General features: G+C 35.3%; 3 protein-coding genes across 3 annotated transcripts in view; 2 read left to right on the top strand and 1 right to left on the bottom strand.

Annotated features, from left to right (window-relative positions):
- LOC126369649 (uncharacterized) overlaps window positions 1-5,749 on the top strand; it is a 108,466-nt gene extending 102,717 nt beyond the window's left edge. Inside the window, exons 12-14 of the mRNA XM_050014192.1 lie at window positions 1,499-1,628; window positions 2,139-2,226; window positions 3,364-5,749. Of these exons, the coding sequence (XP_049870149.1) occupies window positions 1,499-1,628; window positions 2,139-2,226; window positions 3,364-3,490 (345 nt within the window). The 3' untranslated portion in view covers window positions 3,491-5,749. The remainder of the gene's footprint in view (window positions 1-1,498; window positions 1,629-2,138; window positions 2,227-3,363) is intronic.
- Window positions 5,739-8,012, bottom strand: LOC126369674 (PCI domain-containing protein 2 homolog). The gene is made up of 3 exons (XM_050014234.1): window positions 7,618-8,012; window positions 7,068-7,236; window positions 5,739-6,676 (listed from the first exon to the last, which is right to left on the bottom strand). The coding sequence occupies exons 1-3, from the start codon at window positions 7,834-7,836 to the stop codon at window positions 5,874-5,876; spliced, it is 1,191 nt and encodes a 396-aa protein (XP_049870191.1). The 5' UTR covers window positions 7,837-8,012; the 3' UTR covers window positions 5,739-5,873.
- An 838-nt stretch (window positions 8,013-8,850) lies between these two features.
- On the top strand, window positions 8,851-12,721 carry LOC126369652 (MKI67 FHA domain-interacting nucleolar phosphoprotein-like). The gene is made up of 8 exons (XM_050014200.1): window positions 8,851-9,309; window positions 9,389-9,517; window positions 9,628-9,805; window positions 9,890-9,990; window positions 10,114-10,175; window positions 10,615-11,211; window positions 11,404-11,600; window positions 12,621-12,721. Exons 1-8 carry the CDS (start codon window positions 9,229-9,231, stop codon window positions 12,704-12,706), a joined length of 1,431 nt encoding a protein of 476 aa, XP_049870157.1. The 5' UTR covers window positions 8,851-9,228; the 3' UTR covers window positions 12,707-12,721.
- Window positions 12,722-12,768: the final 47 nt, after the last annotated feature.

The following is a 12,768-nucleotide window of genomic DNA, read 5'->3' as shown; positions in this document are numbered from 1 at the left end:
ACTTCAACGAGCTTTCTATTAGACCGACGTCACACCTACGTAACATTAGTCACACCTGCATGTTCATGATTCTATTCCATCGTTCATTTATACCTAACAGAAAAGCAAAGTTTACATTTTTTATGGTACTGTCAAACCTTCGTCACTCGGTCGCGACGTGATTGTGTTATGTATTGCCAAATAAGTTTAACTGTAGCCTATCCTAATGAAAATAGATGTTATTTGTTTTATCACTTATGGGCAATTTGCGAAAACATCCCATGGAGGTTCACGATTTAACTTACTTAAATGATAGATTGAATCCAAAGCAAAAGACTAAAAATAATAACCCATGCAATCGAAATGAAATGAGAGCCCTCAGCACTCCCCATTTGTCCCGCCAAGTACTTAGTTAACCCTTAAACAGGCCCCGAAGAACTGCTGTAAGAAATAAAGTGTTATATATGGATTTAGGCTTTGAATAGCGGCCTGTATGATTCCTTATCAACACATTCAGAAAAAAAACACTGAAAGTCCTGAAAAAAAATGTGGGAAAACATAATCCCATTGCCTGGATAGAGACTATCCTTTATGTGATAGCTATATATAAATGTCGAATGTTTGTCTGTTCATAATTCTAGTGTTTGATTACTAGATCATTATTATTTTAAATTGTAATTGCTATTACTTATTTAATTATTTATTTATAAATAATTTAATTTAAAAATAATTGTATTAATTTTTTATATTTATAACATAATCATAATAAATTTGTGTGTAATCGAAATGATGCGTAGTTTTTAGTAAAACAAATATGTTTAAAAAAAACACAAGTAACGTCGGGTGCAAAGGCTAGTATAAAAAAATTGGTGATTTGAACAGGCAAAGGATATATATCTCCCACAAATAAGTTCGACTCAACAGGCTTTGGTCACATGTTCCCCACATTATTATTTGCCTTGTTTTAGACAATTTAGCAAGAAATCAACTAGAAATAATGCAAATCCTGTTAGGAAAATTCAAAATCTCTAACATATCAAAAAATTGCACGACTTACCTTTCTTTGTTTCGCCATAATCTGTATAAAACCACCACAGTCACTCAAAAACACGTCTCTAACGGACAGACGAAACTCGAATGGCTGTCAGTGTCACTTACGTTCGGATACACAAAGTTTGAAAATTCGGAACCATAGAATATATATTTACGATTAAATTTTGACAGATTGTGGACTCTTTATTGCCAAAACCTGGCTACAGCATCGAAAAATCAATGTGGGACACATATGTCCGCGGCCTGCTTAAGGGTTAAAGTCATCTAAGGTAAACCTACAATAAGTCACGTCGAAGAAAACCATGCCGAAACTGGTGCACTTGGCACTCACCTCACGCAGCTTCTACCTAAAAGCTATAATGTTCATAGGTAGAAGGTAAATTTAGAAAATTAACTAAGAATAAATGATTCAAACTAATAATTGAATTTAAATAAAATAATTATTATTATTTCTTTTCATTTCTAGTTGCTGTTCTCCCAGTCTCTGTCTCGGGACCCCGCGTCAGTTCGTACGGCGACGCAGCGATTCATGGCATTCCTAGAACTTGAGGCCGAACGGGGACAACTGTCTAGAACGGTCGAGAAGAAAGTCCTTGGTAAGCATAGGCATTCTATGCATACACTTTCGAATTTATGACCAACAAAACACTAGTTTAATTAATGAAATTTGAATTTCGAACATCTACATTAACACCCGTATTCATAAGATGTTAACTCGACCGTAAGGAAGATCTCCAACTCCACTCAAAATTCTTAGATGGCGTCTCAACCTTATCTCTAGTTTATGAGAGTCAAAATGGCGGGTGTATCGTAATGAATTCAGGCAAATTGTATATAGAAAAATCATGACTGTCAAAATGGCGGGTGTATTTTATTTTCTCCCATTTTTTTTCCGATATATACACATTGTTGAGTAATTAGTAATATTCCAAAGAATTGTACATAAACTGTTCTATAAATAGGTACTGATAGCTATGCTTTAAAAGTCTGTATCTCCTTTAGGGAAAAGTTAAAACGCAATCAATATATTACTCGAGTAAGGTTGAGTGGAGGCATGATGTCATTGTACATCAAATATGACATTCACTTCTCGCTCAATGTTCCAGACCTGATGATCGCAGCGCTATCGGACACAGTGAGTGACCATCCAGAGCTACTGCAACCCCGTGAAGGGCTCGAATTGCCTGCTAACCGGTAAATGCCATTGTAACTACTACCCGTTTCCTCTTGCCTTTCTGTCTGACTCTGTACTCGTATTTGGCCCAGAGTTAAGTTTCATTAAAACGTTTGCATATTACGACAAGGTGCAACGGGAGAGTGTAGTCGATAAGGTTCGAAATATTGTGCATTCGATTGTGCTTGGCAAATGTCAACCCTGAATACCGTATTACTACTCCGGACACTTCATACAAAACAACTGATTTTATCGTACACGCGCATCTGTGTGTGACGTCAGACGCCCATACGATTGAAGTCTAAAGTAAGACCAACGGGGAATGAGGTAAATCTAGCTCAGCCGCTGGTGGGGAGTGGAGACTTGCCATTCTATACGTAGTACGTATTATTCCTTATTCTATGGTGTTACGTAAAACGATGCAGGAATAGGTATGTACGCATAATGATGCATGTAATTTGAGCTCAAGGTGATTGTGATCTATGAGCTGAGCTCGTTGTAGTGCTGTTCTAACATAACATCACGCCTGTATTCCCGAAGGGGCAGGCAGAAGTGTAATAGTACTCCCACTCTTCGCCAGCTATGTTTAAGGTCCATGTAATGGGGGGCGAGTCTATTGCCATTAACCGGGCACAAATCCTGGAAACCACGTGATATCAATCATCTATGAACCAAACATGGATTCAAACACATAAGGTCGAATTCAGTGGTTTAGAGCCCGAACCGGGATTCAGACCCCCTGACACCAAGAAGTAAGTCACGCGGTCTCTGAACAGTGCTATCACGGGTTTTATTTATTTATTATTTATCGTTTATTTCAGGTACTAGTCCCATAGCAATAAAAATTATATATTACATTTCAATATAATAAAATAAATTCAATGGTTAAACATGTCAACAGTACAGCAATAATCTTGTTTTATAAATACCTATCATTATGTTCCTATTATTTTTTAATTCAATGTTATACCTGAGTCTCCACCGGACTTCGTATTTTTAATCTTTACGCAAAAATTGTTATACCATAGGCCTACTGCTATACAGGGGAAACCCTAGTTCAGGGCCCGCTATTAACTTGTGTTAATTTTACTTTATTTGCTAAATCAAAAATTTTTACTTTTATTTGAATACGGAAATACATTATTCTTTGCTTACAGGCTAATGCGTCAATTCCTAGAAACGAGTTCATCGGAGCCGGGAATGTCTCGCGCCATCCTAGCCGCATACAAGGACGAGCTTCTGAAAGGACCCATGCACAAATTCGCGTTCCCAGAGAGAAACTAATGCCACCACACACGGCGTTTACCTAATTTTCATGGCTAATTTGAGAGTTTAGCAATGCCTTGAACAGTGAAGTCTGATGTCACGCAGGAATTAAAGTTTCCTCATGTTCTTTTGTTAGTGAAGTAGGAAAATGTGTGAGGTTTGCCTTTGGAAATGCTAATGGGAATCTTCGCTTGGCTTGGCGGAGTCAAATAGACTACTCAGTGGAGTAACTATGTATTATGGGTTAAGATAGAGCTCGTCAATATTTTACGTTATACTGAATAACCAAATAGCCGAAATATATAGAAGTATATATTTTGACGTGACACATTGTAGGTTCGCCTTAGATGGTATTAACCTGCCGAAGGATGGAACTTGAGGAACTAAATCCGTAAGCTTGTAAGGGAAAATGAAAAAGCCAACCCCAGAATCGGCAAAAGATAGATCACCATTATTTTGCCTAGTTATAGTATACGCAACGTATCGATGAGAAGTACCTAGCGGTAAAACTGCCATTTTGTATATTTATGTAGATATACCTACAGCACTTTGCTGTATAACATTTTAAGTTAGTTTGCAAAATAAGTTAGTCTTTCTTCATCGGCACTTGTTAAAAAGATTTTACATTACACACAACACTTTTATGGCTTTGTACATTTTTATATACCTATTTTCGTAAAGGTTTTTCTGTACTGAAGAAGCTGAAACCGATCATATTAGCCATGAAAATATGGTACATATTCACTTATATTTCGTTTATCTAAGTACCCACATTTTTTCGGTATTCGTTTCGACGTTTTACCACTGCCTATTTTAAATATGTTTTTAATCCTTGCTAAGCCCGTAATTGTGTATTAAAATATATTATTTATTAAGATTAGCTCAGTCAATTTAAAGTTTATCTGTAAGTACCTACCTACTTATCATATTTAATACTGAAAGTAGAATTTCTGAAACTTAAAAATACTGAGCTAATTTTCGGGATTTGGCTCGTTAGATAATTTTTATAACGTTACGAAAGCTTTCGATTAAGAAAAGAGCTTTTACTATACCATGAAAATCTTATATACATTTGTATGTAAATTATTCCAGATCGTTTGCTGCTTGAATAGGTACCAGCAGAATTACAATTGAATGTACTTACATCCACAAAATTTTAATTTCAGTATTTTGTAATATTAAGTGTTTGAAGACAACAATATACCTAATTAATGTAGCTTTCTGTGTAATACAGTAACTCTGTTAGAATTAATTTTATTGTCTATTATTCATGTAAGAGAATTGATTTCAGAGCACTAATTCTAGATTAAGATACCTATCATACCTACTTATACGGAAGTACGGAAAATAAGTATATTATAAAGATTATATAAAATAGTTAGTCAAATATTTCTTAATATTTTTCTAATAAACCGTGATGTGCAATTATTTGTTGTCATAAAAAAAATATAATTATATATAAATGTTAACATGTCTTCCTGAATAAATAACATACTAAATTATTATCTAATATTATTGGGACATCATTAAATTACTTACCCATATCCAAAAGTACCTATTCATTGAGTCAAGCCATATCCTCAGTATTAAAGCACCATATCATACATTTTTTCTATATTTTCATTTAGATATCAAATAAGTATTAAATATATTTACTCGGGAGTCCTATTTAGGTAGAAAAATATACTGTAGTCCTTGCTTTGCAAGTAAAATGTCACAACAATGTATTGCGCATCACTAGATTTTACCTTTATACATTAGTATAGTGTTGTGATATCTGTGTAAAAATATTATATAAAATCACAGAATACATAAGATCGATTGATAAAATAAAACATTTAAAAGGCTGGTAACCAGATACCTACCATATCATCATAATTCCATACCAAATGGTCAGTAAAATGGTTCAGATGACTTATGGTTCTCTGCCTCCATCTACATAAGAATTACAGGCGTGAATCAACTTTTTTGTGTAAGGTGTATGATCAGGATAATAATGATTTATTTTTAAAGTTATTATCCACAATACACACAGATATCACAGCACTTTAAATATATCTTTACAAATACTTACCAACATCTCCCTAAACATAAGAAATATAAATGTATAAAGATAAATAGATCGCATCTTTACTAGAATCACAAATATTTTGGATGTTAAGACTTAACAATAATTATAATCAGGCAGTATTGGAAATAATGCATAATCCATCAGCAAGATTTATATTATTATTCTTTGAAATATATTGTGGATTTAATAAAAAAGTTTAATGTCAACTTGTTTTTTATTAAAATTTTAGTGTCTCTTAAAAATAATAAGCATAATTGACTTAATTTATTAAGTCTTAAAAAACTTACATCCTAATTCACTTACACTTTATAATAAACTTTGGCTTACACTTTATAAACCAGACAATGGTGGAAAGGCATCCTTCTTACTTACAACAACTTTTTTGTGTTGATATGAAATGTAACCCTTTATCTTGCCATCATAGATCAAATTCGCCACAATGCATTGTGTTTCATCTTCGTCAACATCATCTTGTCCCATAATCTGCAATGCTGCTTGGAAGCATGCAATGTCAATCTGATGAGTGCCTTGTACCGTATACACTTTCTTAAAGAGATTCCTGTATGCAGTAATCTTCAGCTTCTCTACAATTAAGTAAATGCCAGCTCGGATGAAAAATCCTTCATGTTCCTCCATTACTCTATCAATGCCTCTGAGATCACCATTCTTAACAGCGGACACCAGGTCCCAGAACTGCATCAAGTCATATTTCTGTAACAATATCTTTGCCGGCATGAAACCAAGAAGCATTTTCACTGGTACCAAGTATGTTAGAATTAACCTCTTATTCTTCATGCTTTTGCGATGGCAGTTCTCAAATGCATATGTCAAATAATGGTCAGCTGAAGCATAATCTGAGTCAAACATGGCTTTACGTCCTACAAAATATCTGTATGTAATCTGCTGAGCTAATGGAAACTGGTCCTTAAATGGTGATGAATCTATGGCTCGAATAAGTGGTTTGCATAAATGTAACTTGTTTATGCGAAAGTAAATCTTAAGTAGTTGGTTGACAAGGTTCAACATTCCCAGCCTCTTGGTGTCAGCATCTGTAGTCCTGTTGTCTGCTGCACACACTCTGAAGCAGCCTAGCAGGCTCTCTGCAGCTTTCTCTAAGATTTTGCCATTGCTTGCTGTAAATAAAAACAGTCCTTGTAAGATTCTGTGAAGTATTAAGTTTAACTAAAGTGTTTTAATGTACTTACATTAGATGCTAATTCTTTTAATGTAACTTACATTAGATCATATCCTTTAACCTCTCATATGCCGAGATACCAGACACAATAGATTTTACATTGTGTCTGGTCGAGATCCGCGTTCCGGCATTCGAAAGGTTAAATTTGAACATAGAAATTAATCACAATTCACTTCAAAAGGAAAGAAAGTTTGGACTATATGTATATTTAAAAAAATATATAATATAAATATGAACATGCTACTACAGAGCTTGGAACTTTCTTCTACAGGGTGTAACGAAGTTTATTATATTCAATGAATTATAAAAAAAATAGAAAAGATACTTACGGTTATACAACTCAGCCTGTTGAGCTACAAGTCGCAGGTCAAGACATGCAGTGTACATGAGAGGCAGGCACCAATTCTCCTCCTTCTGATTTGATAAGATCCTCGTCACCACTGCCACACATGCACTTTGGTGATCATATGCTTCCATGTAGTTCCTTGCACATAGAGCCTGGAAATGAGACAAAAGTAAATAATTAAGAAAAGAATTATCTATTGTTGGGTTTATTGCAAATTTAGAATAATTACCCCTAGACCCTTAGCCTTAGACCTAGAAGGACTTACATTGACCAAATTGGAGATGTCCTTAGAAAAGGTTTAGTACGATCTACTCTGAACCGGCGTGCGTGTATGAAGCGATTGATGAATGTGGAGGAAGCAAGAGAAGTGTGTCAGGATCAAAGGAAATTACATTAATTTTAAAGTCTCTGCTTACCCCAGTGGGAAATAGGCGTAAGTTTAAATAAATATGTTGATACATCAGAATGTTAAGACGCCGCCTAACAATATACTAAATCCAAACTAGTTAGTAAGGCATGAAGAAGTAATTTACCTTCACACATGATAGGTGTGTAATGATAAGTTCATCCAAAGGAGACACGCAGTTCCCTTCCACGAGGGCCGCGATGTCGCTGGACCGCAAGTTCCTATTTGCCACATGGTCGTCTCTCAAAGACACTAGCTTTGCTAGTATATTACCCTGCCCAGTCCTATAAACTCTCTCAACAAACTGAATGTATTGGTTAACGTTACCGGTCGATATCGACATCATATTGATGTCTAAACACGTATAAATTCAAATAAACTGCAATGTTATGTAAGGTCTTTAAACTATATACATATTAAACATTAAGAAATACAGAAAAAATAGTTATATTAAACAGCAAAATTAAATCGAAAGGCCCCGGTCCGATGAACTCTGTCAAGCAAGGAAGCGAAGAGCGAAGCAACTAGCAAGTCTTGACTGACACTTGTCAGCTGTCATTAGTTTTTTTTTGTTTTTTTGTTTTGGTTTTCCTCGAAGGGTAAGGCAAAGGGAACTATGCCCATACAGCCATGTCTTACGTATTTTTTTTCTTGATGATTGATGAAATGATGAAAGATGATGATGATGAAAGATGATGATGATGAAACCTAAGCCCCCACCCTCGGAGTAGACTCCTACTCCGAACCCCAAACGAATTAACTCAAAAATCCGCATAAACTTTCGAGTTATGAAGCGGCTTCCTGCCACGAAGCGAAAATAGGCAGATACACTTTGTTTATTGCATTGCATCATGAAAAAAAAAATACCTAAGACATGGCTGTATGGTGTACAGTCAATGCTATGGACCCGGGGCTTTCGGCGGGAATCGGGAACGGGACAGTTGCTTTCTTCATTGAGTAATCTAAATAATTAATACGAAGTGGTGTTTTGTGGTTAATGATCGCATTAAGTTAGTCGGAAGACTTTCGCGAGTGTTATTATATTGGAGTATTCAATGAACAAAGTGTATCTGCCTATTTTCGCTTCGTGCCGGGAAGCCGCTTCATAACTCAAAAGTTTATGCGGACTTTTGAGTTAATTCGTTTGGGGTTCGGAGTAGGAGTCTACTCCGAGGGTGGGGGCTTAGGTTTCATCATCATCACCTTTCATCATTTCATTAATCATCAAGAAAAAAAATACGTCAGACATGGCTGTATGGGCATAGTTCCCTTTGCCTTACCCTTCGGGGAAAACGAAAACCAAAAAAAAAAAAGCTATGGACCCGGGAGCCGAAGTCCGGTCTGATTGGGTCTGATTTCTCTGTCTACGGGTCTGAGTCATAATTCTATACCGAGCCGTAGAAAGAGCCCTCCGCGCTCCCCATTTGTCCGGCCCAGAAGTTAATGCCGCGGCACATAGATGTGCAATGACTCAATAACTCATGTCCAGAAAGGCCTGTAGGTAGTTTTAAAACCTTTTATCATTTCATCCGACCATAGGAGAAAACAAGGAGAAAATCAAAATAAAACCACGTGACGTGTCACTGTCAGTTATGTCTGTGTCTGTCACTGTCACTGTTACGTCAATTCGATTCGATCGCCGATCCGCTCGATGTTGTGCGCAGCGCACGCAGTGTTCTCTGTTGATTGAGTACTTACCTACCTTTTAAACTTTAATTTAATTAAAATACTGTTAAAAATGGAAGAAAATGTAGCTTTAGATTCAACTAAACAAAAGAAGTTTGTGAAGTCCATCAAAGGCATAAAGAAGCTGATAAAAGTAAGAAAAAATTTTTCGTTAGTCGGTTTAGAGGTTATATGTGTGTGTACATGATGATAAATTGGAGATTATTTTCTAGAAGAAAGACGCGGATCCAAAAGCCAAGGAGTCTCAAGGAGAGAAGGTTAAAAAAGGTAGAGTTGGCAAGAAGAAGCGCCCAGAGAGAGGGCTTGTTTATTTGGCACATATACCACATGGATTTTATGAGGTTAGTAATTGCCATTCTGGGGATTTTTAAATTTCTGAATGCTCCACTACAGTTTAATATAGGTTTTGTGTTTGTTGTTGTTTCTTAAATGTTATGTATTACCATTCCAGCATGAAATGACACAGTATTTCAAGCAATTTGGGGTAGTAACAAATGCTCGTGTGATCAAGTCAAAGCGCACCGGTAGATCAAAGGGCTATGCTTTTGTGCAATTTAAAGAGCCTGCAGTCGCTCAGATTGTTGCCGACACCATGAACAACTATCTTATGGGCAAAAGATTAATTAAAGGTGAGCCTTTTGGAAAATTGTTTTACAAAGTGCCAACTCTTACTATTGAACTTAGTTAATTTATCCTATATGTGACACTTTCAGCGTCTTACATTGAACCAGAGAAGCAAAAGCAACGTGCTTTTAGAAGACACTGGAATTCGGTCAATAATCCAGGAAATAATTTACGTATTAAAATGAAGAAGGTAAGAATGTGTGATGTATTTAGAAATGTCATCAAAAATGATATTAAAAAATTTTTTGAAAAAGGCCTTTATATTGTAGAATTTATGAAATATGTAATACACACACAAATTAAAAATTTTCAGAAGTACAATGAGAACAAAGATGAGGAAGGAGAATTGAAGAGAGCAAAGAAACTGCTAACAAAGTGAGTTACCATTAGGGGTCACTTAGATTAATAATGGTGCTAATTCCTGTAAATACCATCTAATTTTATTTTAAGTTATATCTGTCCTTTTCTTATCCGCCGAAAAGGAAAGGGACGGGTAATCGACAAGCATAAAATTTATGGAACACACGTCAATTTTAAGCACAAATCTAAACCAACCGTCTAAAAATTTTACGTCAGTCAATAACTCGACACATTAATTTACTCATTCTTCCTAAAATTAAGAGCTGTGAATCATCCGTCCCTTTCCTTTTCGACGGATACGAAAATGACGGATATAACCTAAAATAAAATTAGGCGGTGTCTGCAGGAATCGGGGCCATTGTCTCATTTTAGAGAGATTTGTTTTCTAGTCTACTGCTGGTTGACAATTTTGTTATGTTTCCATGAGTTTAAAACTTATATTTCTCTGTTGCAGCATCAACAAGACAAAGAAGAAACTAAGAGAATTGGGAATCAATTATGATTTCTTCACACCAGTCGATATGCCAGAAGTTTTAGCTAATAAAAAGCGGGTAAAGGATGAAGAAAGCAAAGAGAATGTTATTGTTAATGATAAAAAGTCTAAAAAGGATAAAAAAGCGGAGGCACCTGTAGTTGACAACAAAAAACCTGTATCTAAGGAGAGTAAGGGTAAAGTAAATAAAATTGAAAATAAAGCTGTTCAGGAAACAGCCAAAAATAAGGCACAAGTCACAAAGGAGCATTTGAAGACTAAGAAGAGCAAGAAATTGAATCAAAATGAATCAGACAAAAACACACAGAAACAAAAGAAGCAGAATTTAAAGGACAAAGGTGTTACACCTCTAGAAGATTTCATAAAAGTAAACGATGATTCAGGTGATGAAAGTGATAGTTCATTAGACTTTGATTCAGATGAATATGAGAAAATGATGGAGCAGGAAGATGATGAAGAATCTGAAGCGTCCGGAGATGAAAGTGATGAAGATGGAGCTGATAGTGAAGAAGATGATGAAGATGATGAAGATGAATCAGATGATGCAAGTGATGAAAGGTTAGTACAATTAAAAATTGCTTATATTATGATTTTATAGTATATAGATTGTAAACATCAAAAATAAAGGACCATAAATATTTGTTAGTATTTTTTTTCACAGTTTCTCGATACGAGATTACATTGTTTCTCTCACTGCTGATTTATTTATATTAAATGTGTGTTCAATGCTTGATCTTTATTCTGTTTCAGTGAAGTAGAGATTCAGAAGAAGAAGAAATTAGTTTCACAACAACAAATAAAGAAAGGTGGTAAACAAAAGCCACAGCAAAAGGCAGTACAGCAGAAACCAGTACAGCAAAAGATACTGCAACAAAAGCCTTCTCAGCAGAAGATGCCACAGTCAAAAGCACCACAACCCCAACAGACGAAAAGGAAAGCACCACAAAGTAAGGAAGCCATCAATACAAAACATAAATAAAAACTACAACATGAAATCAGTAAGATGAATCAGTAAGAACTCGTAAAAATAGTATGGACTATACAGGGTGTTAGTGACATCGTAACGAAAACTTTGAGGGGTGGTTCAGGCCATGATTCTGAGTTGATATCAAGTAGAAATTTCCGTCGCAAAAGTCTGGATTGGAAAATAATTAAAAAGAAAAGAAAAATTTTCATGAATTTTTTGACACGAAATTCCACTTGATATCAACTCAGAATCATGGTCTGAACCATCCCCCTCAGTATTCGTTACGGTGTCACTAACACTCATACCTACTTATATGGCTACCGTATGTACTTGTACGGGGTGTAAGTGTCATCGTAACGAATACTGAGAGGGATGATTCATCTGATTATTCTGCGTTAATATCAAGTGGAATTTTCCATCGCAAAAGTATAGAATTCAAAATAATTTAAAAAAACTAAAAAAAAAACATGAATTTTGCGACGGAAAATTCCACTTGATTTTAACTCAGAATCATGGTCTGAATTAGTGTTGCCGCTCGATAGTGCCCTATCGATAGTTTTCGATCGAACTATCGATAGTTTACCAAAAAACGATAGTATCGATAATTAATCGATAGTATCGATACTATCGATAGTATCGATAGCTTGCGCAATATCGAAGAGCGATACTATCGATACGATAGTTTTTTGTTTTTCAACTATCGATAGTATCGATACTATCGTTGCTTATCAATAGTATCGCCAAAAAAGAGCTATCGATACTATCGATAGTATCGATACTATCGATAGGCCTATCGATTGGGTAGATGATTTTGGCTGTTTACTATCGATAGTAAAACTATCGATTTTTCGACAACACTAGTCTGAATCAACCCCCTCAGTATTCGTTACGATGTCACTAACACCCAGTATTAAATCATTCATAATAATAATATAACTAAATACAAATTGTCAATATTTTATGGAGTGTAGTATTATAACATGCCTTTATTATGTTTCAGATGCCCAATCGTCACCTAAGATGCCCAAGTTCGAAAAACAAAGTAATCAGAAGCCAAGAAACAAACAATTTAAGAAGAAAAAATAAATTGTTTAATTCTTATTTTTAGTTTTATTTCTTATCCATAAATCATATTGAATGAAACAACA

Source organism: Pectinophora gossypiella, chromosome 9 (genome assembly GCF_024362695.1).
Source record: "Pectinophora gossypiella chromosome 9, ilPecGoss1.1, whole genome shotgun sequence".
NCBI classification, from domain to species: Eukaryota; Metazoa; Arthropoda; class Insecta; order Lepidoptera; family Gelechiidae; genus Pectinophora; species Pectinophora gossypiella.
Note: the sequence above shows the minus strand (reverse complement) of the source record. Positions and strands in the feature narration are given on the sequence as shown.

What these genes read in the sequence shown, in the direction of transcription:
- LOC126369674 (XM_050014234.1), bottom strand. Translation starts at nt 7,836, where the DNA reads ATGATGTCGATATCGACCGGTAACGTTAACCAATACATTCAGTTTGTT. An exon ending in CACACCTATCATGTGTGAAG is followed by an intron (nt 7,237 to 7,617) that starts GTAAATTACTTC and finishes TCTCATTTCCAG; the next exon opens with GCTCTATGTGCAAGGAACTA. An exon ending in ACAGGCTGAGTTGTATAACC is followed by an intron (nt 6,677 to 7,067) that starts GTAAGTATCTTT and finishes TTTTATTTACAG; the next exon opens with CAAGCAATGGCAAAATCTTA.
- LOC126369652 (XM_050014200.1), top strand. Translation starts at nt 9,229, where the DNA reads ATGGAAGAAAATGTAGCTTTAGATTCAACTAAACAAAAGAAGTTTGTG. An exon ending in GGGCAAAAGATTAATTAAAG is followed by an intron (nt 9,806 to 9,889) that starts GTGAGCCTTTTG and finishes TGACACTTTCAG; the next exon opens with CGTCTTACATTGAACCAGAG. An exon ending in GCAAAGAAACTGCTAACAAA is followed by an intron (nt 10,176 to 10,614) that starts GTGAGTTACCAT and finishes TCTCTGTTGCAG; the next exon opens with CATCAACAAGACAAAGAAGA.